This window comes from Melanaphis sacchari, unplaced genomic scaffold (assembly GCF_002803265.2).
Source record: "Melanaphis sacchari strain LSU unplaced genomic scaffold, SCAv2.0 Contig29_pilon_pilon, whole genome shotgun sequence".
Classification (NCBI taxonomy): domain Eukaryota; kingdom Metazoa; phylum Arthropoda; class Insecta; order Hemiptera; family Aphididae; genus Melanaphis; species Melanaphis sacchari.
In genome coordinates this window covers 115,642-138,981 of record NW_020271172.1, presented here as the reverse complement: position 1 = coordinate 138,981, position 23,340 = coordinate 115,642, and the positions used below count along the sequence as shown (strand labels likewise).

The following is a 23,340-nucleotide window of genomic DNA, read 5'->3' as shown; positions in this document are numbered from 1 at the left end:
CTTTAGATAGATTACGGTTATTATCTCCTCGATCTAGCTTTATAGATTTCCTTATATTTTATCATTGAGGTGATGTTGTAGGTTTCAAACGCAATTATAGTATATAATTGATAAATGTTCTCAATTTAGTTATTTTAAAATTGTAACTAAATAATATTTTCCACAAATTAGTAACTACTGAAGATAACTAATAGGTTTAGAATACATTCATGTTGTAATGTAATTATTCCTAGAATTCTTAATCTTCGTGTTTTTAATTTTTGAAAACAATTATATAGTAAATACGTCATATTAATTATTATTATTATTATTCATTCAGTCATTATCATAATCAATATATCGATAAATAATTAAATTAGACTTAATTACAAAAAAATCGTTGAACTGTTGACATTTAAAAAAACTTTATTCACGTAATCTTTCTTTTTCCACAAGTATCTTTCTGATGAGTAGACTCCCCTCCTTTTAGAACTAATTTACTAAAAGGCCATAAACTCACCGCTCGTCTTTCTTTTTCATTTTCTATTATAATACCAACTATTTAAAAAGACAACCAATCACTCATTTAATGTTATTGATATGGTAAGACTTGCAAATTATGGTCTGTCATTCCCTTTATTTAATTAAGTCTTAATTTATAGTTAAAATTGTATTTTGTTTTCTTATTGACTTATTATTATATTGTTATAGTAAGGTATACCTATACACAAGTTCATACAAATCATAAAAACTATTGTAACATAGGTACTGTATTATGCAATATTTTTCTATTTATTATATGGTTATTTTATATTAGGAAATTGTATATTCATATCTTATAAGTTTAGATTTATGATATATAACATGTGTGTGTGTACTGTCTAAGTATTTTATACATAAAAGGTAACAATTAAATTATTAAAAATTAATATTAAAATGTTGTTTAACTTTATGAATTAATAGAGTTTTGCTTCTAATGCCATTGACGCGTAAACGCGTCACGGGATTAATAACGCGGCGTCGCGGTATAACTACCGAAATCACGGGCGGAGTTGAAAGTGTTAAGCTTTTCTTAAAAACGTGGCCCTTTTTCCTTTTAGAATGTTTAATACTGAGTTTAGATCACATATACTTAAGAATAAAATAAAAGCTCTGGAAGGGATTTGATTCTAACACCTCTTCTTGTAAGTGACCCAGTTATACTATTTACAATGTACTTATATACCTACATATATATTAAATTCATAACCATAATTCTATACCTATTATTATTATTATAAGTAAAGTTTATTCTGGTCACTATCCCGTCTTTTTTCGATAAATAAATCAATACTGTAACACAATATGTTATTAATTATTATGCCTCAGGTAATACGATTTACGAAACAATAATTCGCTAAATTTTATTTGGATTTATACAATAATAAAATGTTCTTAACTTAGAGTAAAAAAAACAATAATAAATTTGGAGACCTATATTCGAGGATTTTCCTCTTTTACTACAACGGATTAAACGTCTAACTACGGACGAAACTGCACAAGGACAAATGCATGGATATGTAGTATGGTTTGTGGAACCACGTCGCCACTGGTAAGCCGTGCAGTGGTAACAATATTGACCGCCGGGCGGTAAGTTAATTTTTTTTCTAGGAATATATTATTTCCACGGTGATTGGCCACATTGATATATAGTAAATCGATTCTCTGAAAATATTAGTATATAGAAAATATATCGTTAGTACTTTTCCCATGCCAATCAGGCTCGTAATTTGCACAAGACATCGTATGCAAACTATAAAAATATTATAGTAAGTAATAACTAATAATCATCATTACACGAGTACTTTATTCTACCATTAAACTATAGGCGACTAAGGCTTAGTAGGTTTCCTTTTGCCAGGTCACTAGTACTTTAGCGTACAAAAATACCAATTAGTTTTTGTACAAAAATAAGTATAGTTTCTAAATAACACTATGGATTATTAATATAATTATACGTTTCTGACATCCACTGCATTACTGACATTGGTTTAATAAAATAAAATATACTAATTTTGTAAAATTCACAATTTTATTATAATAATAATGATTAAGAATATGACGCAAGTAACAGGTGACGCACGAAATATACTGGAAATTTACCATAGTTAAAAAATGATTATAATTTATTAACATAGATAATAGTTTAGGTTTTTCATCGATTTATTTAATTTAAAAAAATATTTGTTTACAGAAACTACTTACACAATATTGTGCAATGAATTATAATACTATAGGCTGTTAAATATTATTCGTTGGCTTGAAACTGTGAAAGTAATGTATTTTGTTTCCAAAATGTTTAACAACATTTTAATATTTTGTAACTCTGTTAAATTATGATGTGTTCTAATATTTTTAAATATTTTTATATAGCAAAAAATTATTACATGTATAATTATTAATTACATATTATAAATTATGATACAGTGTAGTCAATGGCGTAGTGGGAAGTTTAGCGGTCCTATAGTGCTTGTAAGAGTTGGATACCTCTCCCTTAAAAATATATCTACCTACTTAAAAATAATCTTTTCAAACTTTCATTCGATTAAAAAAAAAAAACAATAATTTCTCAAAGGTTTTTTTATTAATGTAACGGAAGTACCGAGTTCCCACAACTTGGACTTACCTATTGACGGCATCGCGCTGAGGTCAGAGCAGTGTGAAAACACTGTGGCCTAAATACGTCACTGGCCGTAGTGTAAACTACTTCTATAGTCATTTACATAAAGTTTTTATTTGTTATAAACAGTAAGTTGTCTAGTCAAATATGGTTCAGATCTGGTTTGTGTACTACACAGATATAGATATTAATATAATGTACAATTCTCGTGACTCAGTTTTTCACGAATAACTTTGCTTGCAAGCAAAATTACGTGATAACTGTAATTCATATTCTTAACTCCGCGATAAGAATTTCGGAAACCATTTTGAATTTCCCATTTAAGTTATGAAAAAATTATCTACCAGAGCATATTTTAATTTAATTGCATTGCATTGAGGTACAATTTTTGAAAAAAACAAAATGAAAAATTATAAAAAATAAAATAAAAATTATGTAAAAGGAAAAAATATATAAAATACCTTGACTCGTGTGAATATATTGTACCAAAACTGAAACTGTTGTCAGTGTGTTTATTACTATTCGAATAAAAACAAATTACTATACAATTAAATATTTACTCCAAGTCTCCAAACCATCTATTTAATATTTTCACAGCATATTCTACGAAATTGTGTAGTCGTGAAGGACGATCAATATATAATTGTCTTTTACTCACGGGCATCAATAGTGTTACCTGTTGTTGATGGGATAGTCATTTTAGTATAAAAACATATGAAAGGTAGAATTAAATAGTTGATTTTTTTTTCAATTAAATGATACACAAATATAAAAAAAATTACAGCTAATACCTATATATAATATATATAATTGTTTATTATTATGATCTCTACCTACGCGATACATATCCAAATAAGTCCACCTTTAGACTTCGGGGCTTAACCTAGGATATTCGGTTCCGTATAAACATACGATATTTAACTTTCATACCTCTAAAATAATGTAAATTGTATCTTGTGTATTAACATATTTTCTTTTCAGCATTCGGAAGATATTTATATTTTCATTATACACTCCTTTAAGTTATTAGCAGTATTTAGCGTAAAACTATTCAAATGTGTTGTGACCATATGCAGTGCCGATTCTGATTAAAAATATTCAACGGTTGTGTTGGAATAATTGCATTAATAACCTGCAATTCCATTGCTGCACTGTATGCATCTAACATAAATAATAAAGATAAACATAGTGTATTTTATTATTATTATTATTATTATTATTATTATATAGAACATTATGGTGACGGCCATGACGTAGTATAGTTCACTGTTTTTTTTTGTTACCACGGTTTTACCCGGTGATAACTACCTATGGCAGTGGCGCGGAGCGTGTAGTATATAATGATGACCTCCATAGCGTCGTACCAGATAAACCGGATTTTGCACATACTACCGCAAAAACATATCAGCAAGCATATGTATAAATAGATTTATATATGTATGCCTATATAATACGATGTTATACGTACTTAGAATCCACATATAACTTATACACACACAGAACACATACGTACGAGAACAATGATAGTAGATAGTCAGTCTTCTGCTATAATACCATATGTACTGTCACACCAAACTACGAGTAGTATGCTTGTGAGCCAAAACGCCCACAACACCTGATTATAATATATAGTATGGAGTTAAATTAAATAATTTGAATAATATTATACTTGCAAGTGGTATTATTAATTAATATATCAAAAGCTAAAGAATAATGAAAGTGTTATAAAAATATTTTTACAATATATTTACTATAGATATTAAGACAAATTATATAGGTACGTTAACGTACTTTAAAAAATATATTTTATACTATAAAATTATTTTTACTCAAATTTTGCTGTACAATATAATTGCATTATTGCATTATTAGTTATCTATGTAATATTATGTTGTAACATTCGTGTTTTAAAGGGATATCGAGTAACCGAACAACTTAAGGGTTAAGGATTTTATACGTGTTATTGACAGGGCCAAAATTATCGCACGATAACCAGTAGGTACGTCAGGTACATCATAAATTATTTTCCCTCTCGGGTTAGTTTGTAAAACCAAATTGCAGTGCTCAAAATGCAGCCTGCAGAAAGACAACGAATGACGATTAAAATTATTTTTAGTCTTAAGTTCACAACTGTATTATTAAAATTATGTACCTAAATAAATAAAATTCTCGTACAGAAAGTTGCATTAAACCAATATTAACACCTGTATTTTCCCATTGCGAATTTCACATGTATTTCATCACAGTAGATGTTCACATTAAGTGGTTAATGTATTCTAAATTCGACCATAGCACTAAAGTATTTAAAGTGTTTAATAATGCTATTCAATATAAATGGAAACGCCGAAAGCTAAGCATTAATGGGTAAAGTGAAATTTTCCCATGGGCACAAGTATTGTCACAAGCGAAGACATTGACACCTTTTAGGTAAACGATTATATCATCTACCATCATTGGAATAATTATTCACGAAAACATAATAATTCGACATGTTTATTATTGACGTCATTTGAAAATTATAAAAAATAAAATATAGTGGTGCGATAACTTCCCCGATGTTTTGATTCTGAGCATGATCGTATGGTTTTACTATTGCGCACGTATGTGGGTTATTTTAGTTTGACATATATTTTAGGAGAAATTAATTTTTTTTTTTAAATTTTTAATACTTTTAAAAGCAATAAATAAATATAAAAACTTCGGAAAACCGGGATTGTTTAAACATATTATGTACGTTTTAGACAATAAATCATGGTTTTTTTTTATGATTAATAAATTATTACAGTGTTGGGAAATATCTAGATAGAATTGATTTATCTTTTATCTTATCTAGATAATTATCAACTCATTTATATTTATATTCATCTAAATAAAATTCTAGTTATCTATGAGTACCTATCTAGATAATTTATTTTTATAGGCTAAAAAAATAAATAATTTAAAAATATTATTTTTTTCAAATAAATTTTTTTTTTTTTTTTGATAACTCAGAGATTAACTCGTTAACTTCTAATGAAGTTTATTCAAAAATTAACTTTTTTTTGTTTTTTGAAATTTAAGTTTTATTGTATTGTTAAATCAGAGAATGATTTTTCGCATATTCGCTAATGAATAAATTATTTTATTTTAGTTTATATTTAAAAATGTTTTAAATGATACATTTTTTACCTAATACCTATACTTATATTACGGAATATTTGCAAAATTAATGAAATGATCTGATATTTATCTAAATAAAAATGTATTAATTTTTATCTTTATCTAAATAAAATTTAGTGTAATTATCTTTATCTTTATCTAGATAAATTAATAATTATCTATTTCCAACACTGTAAATGAAGAACCACAATTTAAAAATATTTGCCAAAATTCAACTACATTAAAATTGTTTAAACATGAATACAAAGTACAATTTTCAAAATATATAGTCTCTTTTGGGCTATTCATAGATATTTTAAATTTTCAACTTTTAATATTTATGTAAAATAATATTTTTATTTGTGAGAAAAAGCTTGAAAATGTAATAGGTATAAGATTGTCCTCATTAGTTTTTTTTTACATCAATTAAAAATTAAAAAGTCAAAGTGTACATCAAAGTTACGTAATTAATGACATTTACAGTCATTTTATTTAATTTTTTAATATTTGTAGTTCAAATGTTGACGAATTTATTTATTTGAACGATAAATAAAATTTTAGTTATCAATTTGTTGTATTTATATTACATATAGATTATTTAATATTATTTTTATAAAACCCAACAAAATCACGGAAATATGCAAATTATTTTATTATTAAAAATGTTTAAAATTACTAAATTTAATACTTAAATATTGAAAATATAATATAAGATTCATCATATAAGCTTTTATTTTACCGAGAGAGTTCCATTTTTGTCTCGCGTTCAGAATCGTTTTTCGGCGTATAAATATCATTCGATTCAAACTTCTATTGCCTATTATTCATCGAAGAGGTACATTTAAAACAGTCAAAACCGGCCAACACAGCAGAGTGACATTCGGTTATTGTTTTTGTTTTTAAATTCATAATCTGTTGTGTACACCACGCGTTTGGCATAATAATTTTCGTTTTTTACCGGCGCAATCTCAAGGTATGTATTGTTATAATATTATAGGTATGTGTTATTGTGCTAAAGATACCTACACCGATCGGCAGTATAGTGTGCGCGAAACGCATAACGAGCGATGTATATTATTATGTAATAACGATTTCCTCGTTCGAATTAGCTTTTCAAATACATCAAAAAAACATGTTTTGCATTCGTGCGCTCGCGTTTCCTCAACATTTTTATTCGTCATCCTCGTCCCCCGCGTCACACTGTCCTCTATCGACAATAATATTATTATTATTATTATCGCGAGCCACCGACACCAAAACGATTATTGTACACACACCGTGTGCATGTATAATAATATAGGTATAACCGCACGCATAACACGTTTCGTTGTACGCACGCGCGAACACACACGCACACACTCTCGACAAGTAATTTTTTGCGAATTGTACGCCTCGGGGCATTTACACCGGTTTTTCACTTCCCCGTCCGTCTTCGCGCCATAAGACGATATTCATTTTTACGTACATTATACCTATACGAATAATGCGATCGACGGAGTGGAGACGTTGTTGTGTTTATTATTGTTGTTTAGATATTTATCGTTTGGTGTACGGTAGAAAATTAAATCATATTATTATACGTTCACCTGAACTGAACGCTGTGCGTACAAATAAATAAGTAATAAATAATGAGCGTTACGACTTTATAACGAGGTTGAGGATTCGAGATTAAACCACTGGCTTTGTGCCAATGTTGACCTTGGCCGCGGCGGAAAAACACAGCGCTCGCCGTCTGATCGCTTTGCATACCCATTCCGCCCGACCGCCGAGCCCCACCCCTCTCAAGTCCCCACTAAAGGTGGCTGGTCCCTAACGATGCATTGCGGACAAGCCGCCCGCCCGCCGCCGCCGTCCCGTCCATCGAATATGCTATATACACCTCATCGTGCATCGGAATCGACGATGGCGTTCAGTAGCGGTAGTGCAGCGACATCGACCGATACTATTTTCCCAGAGAGAAATTTCCTGAACACGACGCTATACCGTCGTATACACACATAGTCTCTCCGCGTCAAGCCAACTACAAAGATTTTCTTATACAATTACACACGCTATGTAAGTTTTCCCGACTATACCTACCATAACAGTCCGTCGTCGACATGTTATTTCGATTCAAACTCACATCTCCGCGCTACGGTCCGAGGCATTTTATCGTGATATTTTACATTATTAATTGCGTGCTAATGTTGCATACCTCTTCTTTGATTTTTGGTTTAAAGGGAATTACAAAAGTTTGGACGTTTGCAAAAATCACACACACGCATAAATCATAACACTATATATTCTGTTATTCAGTTTAAATTTTATCGCGAAATAAAATATTAGGTTACGCGCGCGTTGGTAGATAAATTGGATGTACTGGTGTTTATTTTTCGATCGTTTTTTTTTAATATATGCATTATACATGTACAACATCCTTAAATAACACTTATAATAATATATTCTGTTATTCAGTTTAATCGATCGTTTTTTTTTTTTTTTTTTTTTTTAATATATGCATTATACATGTACAAAATCCTTAAATTATAAAAGTTCAATTATATAAATTTAATATTTTGATTATTTTTATTTTATTTTTGTTATTGATGTCTACAGAAATTCACAACTTTTGCAAAGATGTCTCATACCAATAATTTCAAAACAATGTTGACCATTGCTGTGGTTGTCGGAGCAGCGCTTGCTGCTCCTAGTACAGACAAATCTGAACAGAGTAACGTGAGTAATGTTTTAATCATATTTGTATACATATTTTTTAACTCAATATAATACACTTGTGTTGTGATGATTTTTTCGACACACAAGTTTATTTAACGACTTATACTCTATACAAGATAATAACAAATGAAAACTGGAATTAAACTTGGCGGTAAATGTTTTGAATTTCTGGTTTATATACCTTCTACTAATTCCTTGATAAGTCTAATTCGGTGTCCTTTAGAGTTTTCTATATGTTTTAGTGCCAAGTGGATGTAACCGTCACACCCTATAGGATGTAATAATCTCTCGGTGCACTACTCACAATTAAGTGTACACTGCACAGTGCAGTTATACAAAAACATCTAGCCATATTGCAAATTATAGAATATTGATATTATACGCGCGCGACGTGTATATTAGTAGGTATTGTGACAGATATGGTGAAAATCATAAACGTACGAAAATATTATCTATGGGCCTGAGCACGTAACTTCAACGTGACGGCTGACGATCGAGATTAAAATTGTAAATCATGACTGAAAATTGAAAACTGCGCTGACACATATCTCGCGGTATACACGTATTTTATAACAAACGTATATGACATAATATACATATATGCACGTATATACGCGATGACGTGTGTCGTGTACTATTATCTATGTATGAATATCGAACCGTGTTAAAGTGTTTTCTTTTAGCAGTTTCTAAATATAAATTCTTTAATTATTTAATCGACATCATAGAGCCCCTAATCTCACCACTATAGTAACATGATACAATAATATGAAGTTGCATTTAACTAAAAAATTTCCTAGACTTTAAAATTATATTTTTTATTTCGTACCTGCATATAATTGTAGGAAAATTACATTTTTCACTTAGCATAAATATTAAAATGTGGTTAAATGGTGGAGGAGGTGATTCAGAACTCCAAACACAAGAACTCCTCCTGGTTACATAATGGATATACAATGGCCTTGTGGACAACACGTAGGCTTGTAGATTATCCCGCTGACTTGAGCACAAGGACGTTGGCCAGATAAACAGTACAGATAATATTCATATACCCGCAAACGATCGCTCATCGTTCCGGTTGCCGATTTGCGCTAATTATGCTTATTAGTCCACGAAATTATTATTAAATTTATACACACATATAATATTGCATTATTAAATCATTCGTTTGCGTATCACAAAATGTATACACATTTTAAGCGAGTAAGTACATTATATTTATAGCAATTTCTTCATCAAGGTTCGCATATTATTGTTATTATAATATAATAATCACGTTATTGTGGCGGTCTTCGTTATTGAACTCGATTTCCCATATTACACGTTGTTATTTTCAAGTAAATCTACTTGGTTTTAAAGTATATAATTATATATATATATATATATATATATATATATATATATATATAATATACACACGTGTGCACATTTAACAACACTTGACGTTACTAAATCGTATTGTATGGTTTTTATCATGTAATCATCACACATTTTACCAATTGATAGTGTTGAGAAACTCGCATTCATCGGTATACCAATAACTAATTATAGGTACCTATAAGCTGCACAATGACGACCATAATATTATAATAAGTTGTAGATACATGTGGAAATAAGTTAATAGGGTGTAACATTGAGGCCGTTGACGCGAACCTCATTTCTACATAATTAATTATAATAATATACTAATATGCAGTGCGTGTTACAAAATTCTCAACGACCGTTAAAGTCTCTCGTGCTTCTTATTCACGGTTACATCCACTCACTTTATTCCGTGAACATTACCACACATTTTTTTAGGAGACATTTTAAAGCAGGTGACGCAATAATGTGTCTTCAACAATTACCTATTTATTATAAACAATTTTTGTTTACATAAATAAAAATGCAGGCTTTATATTATGTACAAGTAGTTTATACTTAAGAGAATGTCAATGCAATGTTTGTTTTCTCTCTCTGGCCTACGTGTAACAAAAACAAAACGCATTTATAGGGAATCATTTTTTCGACGTTTTTGAATAATTATAGAGTAAAAACACATACTACAAAGATTATAGTGAATAATATTTTTGAGGGTTTAACATATTGGCTTTATATTTTATTATTATTTGACTTAGTGCTCAACTTTCAAAATAAAGTAAAAGTTATAGATTAAATGATGTTTAAAATTGTTTTGAGACAATATTTAGACAAATCGATGTATTATACACTCAAAAATATTATTTACTTTACATTTTGTTATGAGTAATTTTAATCAAAAATTATTAAAAACATCAAAAAAAAAAAATGATTCTGCATAAAGACGTTTTGTCTATATTACGCGTGGGCCAGAGAGAGAAAAAAAACAGTACGCTGACATCCTCATAAAGAAGTTGGACTAATTCAATTCTAAATGATTATTGATCTATACAGATAAATCGTTTTGAAAAAAAAAAAAACAATAATTTAAAAATTAAAATATGTTTTAGGAATACGCATAATACATAATAGTATAAATGAAGAATTTGTTAGTCATTATTTATTTAATATTTTATAGTTTGTCATATATCATTTGAAACATTTTCATTTACAGGAAATCATTCAATCCGGATCATTCATTAAAAAGAATGGTGACTCTGTATCTGCATCGTGGGGAGGTTTCCAAGCGTCTGCTGCTCTGGGCGACGATGGTAGTGTTGTAGCTTCCGCCGGCGGAAACGGTCTTGGCGCCAGTTCCGGATATGGTACAGGAGGTGCTGGAGCCGGAGCCGGTGTCGGATTCATCGGCGCTAGCGACTTTGCGTCGACCGGAGTGCCAATGAAGCCAGCTGTCGGAGGATACGGTAACAGCGGAAAACCTGATGCACATTACACAGGAGTTGGAGCCGTTGCCGGCAGTAACGGAGGCGGTTTCTTCGACAGAATTTTCGCCGTAAGTTTTCTATATATATATATATATATATATATATATATATCATATATTGTGTAAGCCCTGAGTTATACGATATCATAATACAAATAGTGGCATTAAAAATTATTTAAAATTATCTGCACGTAGGTACCTATAAGATGACTGCGTAACGCAATAAACGCGCTCATTAATACTGTTTATGTCGCGTGTATATTAAAACAGAAAAAGTTTGTGCGTACATAATAACATGACGTTTATATACGCATATAGCATTATATATTATACGAGCGCGTGCACCTGTATACAATATTTAATACGTATAATAATTATTACCTTATAGAAATCGCTTTATGTGTATTATTTTAATGTTTAGATTCCCATCAATGTGTTGCAGTCAGTCAATACGTACTTAAACCAGAAACAAATGCATCAAGGACAACCAGGTATACATTTGCAACAATAAATTAATTAATAAATTAGTAGGTTTTTGTACACATACAAATAAATATTATACATATAGTATAAGCGTGTGTGCGTGCGTATACATAAATTGACGCTCGCGTGTCCAATTATCGATGTCGATCGATATGATACATTATTATATGCATCAAATAAGGATTATTGTCAATTGTTTCTTTTTCGATGCTGTACAGGTGCCGTTCACGTCCAACATCATACGAGTAGCAACGGTGCTGCCGCCTCCGCATCCGCATCCGCTGTATCTGGCAGTGCTGACAAAGTCCCGGCAGCGGCTTTTGCCGGTGCGGATTACGGACACGAGTCTGCCGGAGCCTCCGTTAACGGAAAAACCGGATCTCCGATGATGGTACATACAAAAACAAATTACGATGAAATATTCAACGTACGTGTTGTGTGTAACGGTGGTGATGTAGTAGTGTATACACACACACGCCTAACCTGGTTCTAACCATTTAATAATAATTATTGTAATAATAATAATAATAACAATTAAACTCGACTCGTTTTATAAGTTTAAAATCATATTGATAAAGACTGTAAACGTATAATACATTAATGCGCATACGGTGATGGTGATGGCATCAATTAGTCACTAGAATTGTAATATCATCATCATTTTCATATTATTTTATCATCATACATTACATAATAATATCCTCATTGTCGTGTTATCGTTATTATTATACCTATTTATTAAGTGTCTATACCGCTGAGAAAAATTACACTTGGACTGTTTTCGTTGATATTTTTGTAGATCCCGATCACTGCATTGAGATCCGTCCAGAACCTGTTGAACGGTTAACTCGTCGCAGTGACCAAATGTCGATGGTGGTGGTTGGAAGAATGTTGAAGAATTTAACATAGTTCTGACTGCGTCGTGTACAACAGCGATGTCCACTGAAGTCGGCGCTCAACGACGCAACCCCACATACATACACACACACACACACCCACACGCAGTCTTCATCGTTATGTAGCATTATAATTTGTAATATTATTCATTACAGTAGAGTGTAACGTGTAGTCTATATGTAGCTTTGTGCTGTGCTTACATACTGTTTTTATATTTATTATCATTTTTATACTTCTTTTCATTTTTTATTTAGTATGCAATAATACGAGTATACCTATCATATTATTATATTCGTATTTACCTGTGTAGTGATTTCTTTTAAACGTTAGACTTCTGTGTAATACGCGTTAATAGACGTGTCTTGTGTTAAATAAATCACGCCATATATTATATACGTATATTTCTATATTATATAACATATTATTGTATCTAATAGTATATATTATATGTATATATATAATATACATACATATATAAAGTAATGTTTTTTCTTTTATTCATACTACAACATTGATTATTCATCAATCATTATGAATGCAAGTGAAGTATTGTGAAATTTTATCAAAAACATTAAGTAATATGTATGTGTATTACGTATGTACCTACTGCTGGTTAATTTTTGTACTCAAAGTTTTTTTTTTTTATTATTATTATTATTATTATTTATACATAATTCTTAAATAATCATTGGATAAAAAATATATGTTTTTAATTTATATTCTTGTTGTAATATCATACTACGATTATAATTATTGTGGTGATAACTTATGTTATTGTATTAATAATTAATACATCGTAAACAACAACATAGTAAAAAACAAAACAAAACTAAAATCAAGAAATTTAGTTTGCTAAACTCGTATATTAGATTGATAGTATACCTCGTCAGCCATCATTTATCATTGTATACATATATATATATACGATGAACAACGTAACCAAGCGTAGATGATGGTCTGCCAGCAAATATTTAATTATATTATACTATTTGTGTATGTTCTGACTTCTTCGGAGGAAAAATTAACATACAAAAAATATGGCGCTATATCGATGTATCGGTTTTAGTAAATCTTAGTTCATGGGCCCATTCAGCGTCGATGTAATCCTGATGTAGGGCATTAGATTAAAACCTGATATAATTATCCTGTAATTTTTCATAGTACAGTAGACGCCGCTTAAAAGACTCACTTTGGGACCAGCATAAAGTGAGTCTTATAACCGAATGAATCTTAAAGGCGAAGTGGAAAAAAAAAAATTAATTACGTATTTATAAATTTTATTTTACTACATATTTTGCTTTGATTTTAATACGTACATTAACACATATTACATATTACATACTTTATTATTGAATACATTTAATAATCCCGATAAAAAAAAAACTAAAATTATAATCGTTATAATTATCGTTGCGATAAATGTGAACTTTTATCTGCGATAAAAATTATTATACGTTATAAGGTACCAACAGAAACTAGAAATAATCAACACGAATATTATTTCATTTTTCAAAACCAATTTATTTCTAAATTATAACCAAAAAAGTTTATTTTCTACTATTTATTTTACGAAATTTGAGTCTTATAACCGAAGTGTTGAGTCTTAAAACCGATTTTTTTTTTAATGTATTTGGATACGTCCGGACCGTTCCAGACGATTTTGAGTCTAATAAGCGACTGAACCTTATATCCGTGAGTCTTATAAGCGGCGTCTACTGTACTTCTAAAAAAAATCTTTGAAACTATCGTAAAAATCGATCAATTGAGTGATTTTAAGTCTTTTAATTACAAACATAATTGCATTTTGTCGTATATATATTTCGATAACGATTATTAATAATTTAAGTATAATTTTATCTTACTTTAAAATCTCACAACAATGTATGGCGATCGGATAATCTATATACATTTTTTTAATTTTTTTTGATCAATGATAAAATTATATAAAAATAAAAAGTTTGATTTACATAAATCAAAATAAAATTCATGTGTGAACCATCCTATAAAAACTTGTTGGGATTGAAAGAATTTAAATTGCCAAATAGGTTCTGAGATTTACGCGTTAAATATAGAAACTCTTTAGCTAAATAATAATAATTAAAATTTTAATGATAATATTAGAATAAATTTTAATTGCTATAATGTAATTAATTTTTCTATTTATACGCTACATTGAACATATTTTTTCCAAAAAAAATTAAATAATATAATATTACTAGCTATTATCAATTTATTAGTCAATACTAATACAACTTAGAAGAATAGAATGATGGTAATAAGTTTGTGGACTTGTGGTATAAATAGCTTAAAGTCCATATAAATATTTGTCTTGAACATTTTATTGATAAACAATAAATAAATACATAAATAAAAATATCACCTGGTAATATTTATTGATGAAAAGTTTAAAGTTCCTACGAATAATATGTTTTAAATTAAGTATAACAAAATAATATATAATTAAGATCATTATATTTTACAAATAAATTTATTTCTGTAAAAATTTGAACTTTTAAAGAGTTATAAAAAAAAAAGTATACATTTTGAGATTTTAAAACGTCTATAATAGTAAAAACTTGTGAAAATATATTTTTCATAAATAATAATTTTAATAAAATTATACAAATAATTAAAATTAAAAAATATGAGAACTTGCTCTGCAGTATACTTGACTTCGATTGTACTTTTTTAATGAGTATGTCACTATAATGGATGTTAATGAATAATGATAATTCGGATACAACGATACATACATTGTATTCGAAAAGTAATTATGTACCTACGTTGAAATAGTTTAAATAAAATCATCTCTTATAATATATGTATAGTTTAAATTGAATCTAAATATTTTGAAAATTTCAGAAACTAGATAGATGGTAAAAATAATCAAGACCCTACAGGCTACAAAAAATATTTTTTAAATTACCTACAACAAAATAACTAAAATCATTAGAAGCAATATCGTTATTTTCCCTCAAATGATCAATTTTATTGAGATTTAAAATTAATATATCTATAAAAAAAAAAAAAAATATGGCGATAAATTTTCAATATTTTTTAACTGCTGTCAAAATATCTTAATGTTCCTCATTCTATAATATTTTTAAGATTTTTGATCTTAGAAAAGAAAAATATTATCAATGTACATAAAAAATTGAATCAAAATGTTTTAAACATTTTAAATTGTATACAAAAAGGAAAAAATATAAATGTTTCTTAAACATTTCAAATCCAGCAGTCATTCTGTTTATGAATGAAAATACGTAAAAATTAAATCAATTTTTTCGGAAACTAACGTAGATATTCTCGTTTTACTAATTTTTTTCATTTTGCTCAATTATTTAAAATGTAAATTGGAGTTTTCTCCTTTTGTAGACCTAAGTTACTCTAAGAAACTATACCCTAAATGTTAAAGAATGAAAATGTTTTTCTATAGCCAAACGTAATGACAAATGTGATGATAAACACATCATTGTAAAACCAGTATGAATATATTATAATAATAATTATTAAGTAATGTATTGTATTATATACTATAAATCAATATAATAGTTTATAAAAATTTAAAATTGGACTCATCAAGGCCTATTTTAGCATATTGCATTATAATTCGTAGCCAGTGTTCTTAACTTTTTATGAGGAAAATTTGATTTATTTACTACGAAACTATATAAGGTATGTTTACCTTCATAAAATGATTTTTAACAAACGGACATAATATAATATCCTCTAAATGTATTACATCTTATTACAATGATAAACTAAAAACATATTCTAGGTAGAGATTGATTTATTAGAGACATTAGGTTTAAAGAGATTTATGTATTTTTTTGATTTATATTCTGACTTTTTTTTTATATTTACTCAAGAACGAGTATAATTTATTAGAACATTTGTCTTTCAAATTCACATATAGGACAATAAGAATATCTCTATTACATTACATTTCATATTTATTTTATATTGTACCGTATTATAAGTCAGGCATAATAATGTGACATAGCCATAATTGTATTATACAACAAACTAATAATATTAAGTAATACAAGCACGTGATTTCTTGTCAATGTCTTAAAGAATTGTTTTTTGATTTTTAACAAAAATATTTTTAATAATTAGGAGTCACTATAGCACTCGTTTATTTCATTTATATAATTTGTATCGCTAGTCTATCGCTGGTACGTTCAAAATGACATGCAATATAATACGAATATTCATAAAGCAGAAAGAAATTTGAGCAATTTCGTAGTGCTTTAGTTGATTTTTGAAACAAAATTTGAAATTTCTAATTTAAAACTTCATGATATTTTACATAATTATTGTTAGGCAAAATTTATTAATGATTAACGCGTATGAAATTTATTTTAATTTTTATAAAGTATTTTACTGAGTGTTTTTGCTACGATGTTATAAATTATAATGAACTATTGAACTACATGACGTATATTTATTATTGCTAAGTATTTAATATATAATGAATTTACATAAAATAAAACTTATATAATTAAACTACGCTAAAAATGCCATTCATCGATAGTACTTAAGGGATGTGGTGGTTTTGCGATGAATGATATTAATAAATTATTATATTATAGTAACAAAATTTAAAATTCGTATTTTGTTGGAGATACTACAATATATACACATGTCTTTATTGTGTAGTATACCTGAGGTATATAGGTAAAAATATATAGGAAAAAGTAAATAATATGTATTTAATAATATGAATTCATGGAATAAAGATTATGATATATTCAAATGTAAAAGAGTAATTATATTTTTACAAAATGTGTTAAATGTGTGCCTTGTCTTTAAATAGGTCACTATAAATTATATTTGATGTATTAAATTTGAATTAAATTATAAATCATTTTATACGAACGATCATTCTAAGTTGAGATAAAATATCTAAAGCCTAATAGGCACGGAAATAATGAAACTTTTTTTACTGTGGCAGCACAAAAAAATATATTAGATACAACAAATAAAATAATTTAATTGAAGATTCTGAGCGAAGCAATAATTTCAAACGAAAAGCTAACGATTTAACTTCATCTCAACCAATCAAAATTATACGAAAATAATTATTATTGACAAATTAAAGTACAGATATTGTGCACAAGAATATTTCTACTGTCCAAAAAGCCAATGTACAATGCCAAGGCGAGAAAATTTTTTTATATATCCAAAATCTTTTGATGAAGTCATAGATAAAGTTTTAAACATGCAAAACGATGATATTTTTTAATTTAATAATAAAAAATATATCCGTATGACAATAGAAAAAAATTTAAATTTTTTGAGTTCTGATACAGAATATTTTTTTGTGGCACATTTTAATTCGAACATATTTTTTATGCGAATTTATACTGTTGAATTTAAATCAAAACGTACACATTTAAAATAAGTATTTCTAAAATAATTATATTTACTATACACACCTCAAACACATAATGTATGCAAATTAAATATCGATTTTGATATAGGAGTACACGAAAGTATGAGAAAGTTTTTCCGAATGTACAACTTATTGGATGTCGTTTCCATTTATCTCAATCTTTGTGGTGTTTTATAAGTACCGTCAAGTACTTAATAAATAACTAATTCACTTCGATTAAATAAAATACTTACAAAGTTACATTATAAAAATTTTGAGGACAACATACTCGGATGATACATACATTAAAAATATTTTTTAGTCTATCATTTCTTCCTTTAGAAATATTTGAAGACGGTTTTGTAGAATTAATTAGTGATTGTCTGGTAGAAGATGGGCTAGAATTTTCAGACTATGTATTAAATAATTATATACAACCAAATTGTATATTTCCAACTGATATATGGGCTTCAATAACCTTCAATAAATAAAAGGTAACTAATTTTTATTATTAATTAAATAGTTTTTCCTTATTTTTGTATTAAAACAACAAACGGTTTAGAGAGTTTCCACAAAACTTTTAACGCTTTATTATATAATTTACCAGTATACTCTGTCATTGAAACATTGAAAGAAATATCAACACAAAAATATCCACTCTATAAAAAAATATATCCAAAGCTATTCCGCAACTAAAGATATTCAAATAATTAACCATCATGTATAATAAAACTATCTAACTAATTTAAAACAGATAGTAATGTATTCAATTTTTATCAGGAACTGGTTATCAATACCAAGGTTTTAATTTATGACCTTTAATTTGTATTTTTATTGTATTCTAGTTATATAGTTTTTAATTGACTATAATAATATGGTAAAATAATAATATTTGTATTGTAGTATATTTTGACAACTGTTGCGCTCGTTTTCGTACGCAATGGTAATGCATTTTTTAAGGTCAAATAGAGAAATCCTACGTAATCGCATAATACACGTAACTGTGCTACTAAAAGGGACAATCGTACGCAATCCTTTATCACTGCGATTTTCGATATAGTATTTTTTATTGAATGTGACGTGTACAGCAATAGTTCATCGTATAGTTCGTCACAAAATATACGCTAGGTAGGTCATAGAATAGCTACAATAACATCAGTGATGGTAAACATCGCTATAAAATATGGCGTCGTGTTGTTAGTTGCAAGTGCTAATTTTCAAGAAACAAGTGAAAAAATATTCTAAGTCAATTATTTGTCTTAGTATATTATGCAAGTTTGCGCAAATTGCGTACATTTTTACGATAGGTGGAGTATAAATTGTTGAAAACTAGTTTTATTTATACGTTTTTAAATAAAACAGTCTGTTTTATAATTTAACTTTTGTACTGTTTATCCAAACAAGTATCATAAATTATGAGTATTTTTTTTTGTCAAATAATAAAAAAATCACTGTTGATCTATGTATATATATATATATAAAAAAAATAATTCCGATTTAAATAACAATAGAATATAGAAATCTATGGAAAAAATATTTATTATTATAAATTATTCAATATTGCCTATTGGTGTAAAAAATGAACAATATTACAATAAATTATTACATAGTATTATGCTTTAAAAAATAATTGGTGAGAGTTTCAATACTCTAGTAATAATACATTTTTAAATTACTTATAGTTTTAACAAAAAAAAGAAAAAAAAATTATTAAAAATTAAAATTGATGTATCATAAATTGAAATGGTTTTTCCATTCGCAAAATATGTACATCTGAAAATTAACAAAAAAAAAAAATTACTTCTCTGATGTACAATATTTATTTTCATCCAATTTGCTATCGAAAATTATTAAATAATAATACATTCCGCATAGTTTGCTGATAATCTAAAATTGTTTGTTAAATTTATCTTATACACCTACGTATTTTTACCTGTAATTGATGTAGGTAATTATTTTATTAATAAGTAATAAATAATAATATTAATAGTATAATATATTTAATTGTCACTTATATCTTCATGACAGATACATTACATATTATGAAACACTGCAGTCTACAAGCACACATGTGTATTCGGCTAATAATATCGATATTGCTTATATATTGTGTGACGAACTTCCGGTGATAAATTTAAAATCCTGTCCCATCATCGTTTTCACACACGTACGGCGTAATCGTCGCAAGGATTGTGCGGCTACCAGTTCTGCATATATTGTTGTTCTCAATGTAGTACTGTCACATATTTTTTTCGAACCTTTGATCGGTCTGTGTCGGTCAGTTGTTATTGAAAATAATGACGCACACAATTGTTACGATAATACGACAAGTATTATACACACGCCAATAACACATAATTTCGCAATTATAACCTATTCTAGAACTACGAGTCGGAAATCGACAAACCGTTTTTTATCTCCAGTCTTGCCGTTCAGAGAAAAATTTATTAGGTTTTTGAAAAGATCAATTATAATCACCAGTACAAAACTTTCACCAAACATAATAGCAATATTCTATCAGATCGAGAATCAAGAATTACTGTAAACAGCCAATTCATTGACTAATAAACAATTACTACGTAGGTAATAAGTAAGTATACAATAGTATAAATGGTGGAAGTTTTGTAATCATTATATGGAGCAACTTATTAATCTGTAGTCTATTTGCCATTCAACTGTCGATGTCACTGTACGCTTTATCAATTTACACAGTTTCTATCACGAATGCTTTAGATATATAAATAAATAATATTCTTTAACAGTTTTTTCCCTGAAGTATACGATTTACTGATTCCAATATACATAGGCGCAGTATTATGCAAATTTTAATGGTTCTTAGCATCTTTATTAAATATTTTATTAACACCCCCAAATAATTTTTGATTGATTATGTACTTCAGCTAGTCTATTATTTTTTATGATTTGACGTTTAAAAAATTGACTACGGACTAGCATGACAAAAAAACGACCTTCAAAATGATCACGGTTAAGTATTGAAAAAAATTTAACAAATCAATTATTAAAACTTAAAAACTATCAACACATTTTCAACTAAAGACAAGATAATTATTGCTGTACGTATAGATATATAGTTAGGTTCTTATTAAAATTTTTTTATTTAAGTATTTATAATTATTATAAAAAATATTTCGAATAAGAGAATAAAGTAATTTGTAAAATTCTTGAATAATTTTAGGGTTATCAAAATGTAATGTCCAATTGTGCCCTTGCCATTGTCGATAAATGCCCAGATCAAACACACTTATTTTTTACGAAAGTGGATACTCGACTATTTATATACTTGTTTTTTATTTTGTGAGTGACCTTGTGTCCTAAACGATTGCGATAGCTGATATAAAATCTAAATAATATGCACCTATTTATTTCTATCATATTTAAATATTTATAAATCTAAAAATCTACCTTAAAATATTAGCTAATATTATGTTTATATTATTTATATTAATTTAAATAATGAATATAAAAATCTATCAATTTTTCCATTGAAAATACTCAACATAATCTCGTTTAATATGTGTATGAATCACCAATTTCGATAGCTGACATGCAGATCATGTTTAATATTGACATAGTATTTTTTAATAAGTCTTCTAGTATTTTTAGTTATAAAATTATTCTTATTTAATTTTTTTTTTCGGTTTGTAATTGTCATACAGAAATGTAAAATGTTAAAATGCTGTTGTATCATTTATTAATTATATTGTATACAAAGTAATTTTATATGTCGTTTTATCGATCAAATTAGATTTTTTAAACAATTCGTCGTCATCAGTCGTAGATTATTGTTGAATAAAAAATTTAAATTTTCATCATAATACATTCATTGTTATTTTTCTTAGGTTTAAGTCAAAAATAAGTATATACAGTAAAAATTAAAAATAATAACATGAAATAATATTTTTAATTATGCCGTATTGGTATGTGTTGCAGTGTTCCACGGTTACAAGTGAACCAGTTGAACGCGTGTTTTCGTGTCATTTGTTTTGATGTTTGTGAGGGTATAGACGAATAATCAACAGTGGTAAGAAACTTTCACCGACCACGACGGCTTCGAAGTGTGCGTCTGTACAGCTATGTACAGTCGGCGGCAGTCACGTAATCGTTTGCACTATCGACTGCGATGGCGCGCGGCAATGGACGACTGCTGGCGCGCTTCGTCTGCGAGTTTCTTTTCTTTTTTACGCACATAATTGTATTTCTTATTGTATTGAATAGAAGATCTATAATAATTATCACCAACACACATGGACATTGCGCCTCGTCCGGTCGTCAAGTATTTTCTACTAGGTAGCATAATGATTTCGTGCGCACGGTATTATATATCTATTTCCTCGATGACCCAACTCCTTCTCGAAAATAAATATAATGCTTTTAGTTATGTTTGTTTGTGCGGAATGGATTCAATATAACAGAAAACGTTGATAATTAAGAAGAAAAAAATCATCCCGGCATGTTTAAAATATTACATTTGGGTTAGGATGTGTATCACTACTCGTCGTGATATACGTAATTATAATGACAAACCGAGAATAATATGTAATAGATAATTAGGTGTGTTTTATTCCAGTACAATATTGTTATATCATATAATATGTCACAATGGGTGTAGAGAGTTGTATACGTTTATTTTTTCTTCATTCATGATTTTGATAGAGAAAAGCAATAACTGTTATAATAAGTATGCTATTCTTTTCAATTTATTTTTTATTATCATAGCATTCAGTACTATAATTATGATAAAATTAAAACTTGAATCTTTTACTATATTAAATTAAAATTTTTAGTAATAATTATGCACATTTATTAATAGTTTAGTATATCTTGTGTTCATTCTATATAATATCATAAATATTAAATTTAAGTACAATTATTAAATAAAAAATACAAAGAGTATGATGATGCTTTAATTTATAGACCATTATATATTTATTATGCACTGATTTTGTTTTTAATAATATACATTCTGTTAATTTTTAAAATATAATAATTGATATTTGAATTTAATTATTTATTAAGTATATTTGAAGTTAAATTAACATATTAGTATTATTAAAGTATATTATTATTATTAAAGTATTTAAATAATTTTGTTTATATATTATTATAATTATAATTATTTAAATTATTTATCGTCGCAAAAAGAAATTTATGAATTTCATTAAACTTAATTCAGCATCATCAATGTGTTTTTCTTTAACTTAATCATATTTAATTACTTAGTAATAAATA

The 23,340-nt window shown here is 27.7% G+C and overlaps 1 protein-coding gene across 2 annotated transcripts; it reads left to right on the top strand.

Moving 5' to 3' along the window:
• The first annotated feature begins 7,680 nt into the window (after positions 1–7,680).
• LOC112595757 (glycine-rich protein 1-like) lies at positions 7,681–13,106 on the top strand. 2 transcript variants are annotated; one of them, XM_025341063.1, is made up of 6 exons: positions 7,681–7,831; positions 8,372–8,491; positions 11,064–11,402; positions 11,755–11,824; positions 12,035–12,207; positions 12,616–13,106. In XM_025341063.1, the coding sequence occupies exons 2-6, from the start codon at positions 8,393–8,395 to the stop codon at positions 12,661–12,663; spliced, it is 729 nt and encodes a 242-aa protein (XP_025196848.1). In that variant the 5' UTR covers positions 7,681–7,831; positions 8,372–8,392; the 3' UTR covers positions 12,664–13,106. The 2 variants fall into 2 exon arrangements, with proteins under 2 accessions (XP_025196848.1, XP_025196847.1); XM_025341062.1 differs by having other exon boundaries at positions 12,035–12,243.
• Positions 13,107–23,340: the final 10,234 nt, after the last annotated feature.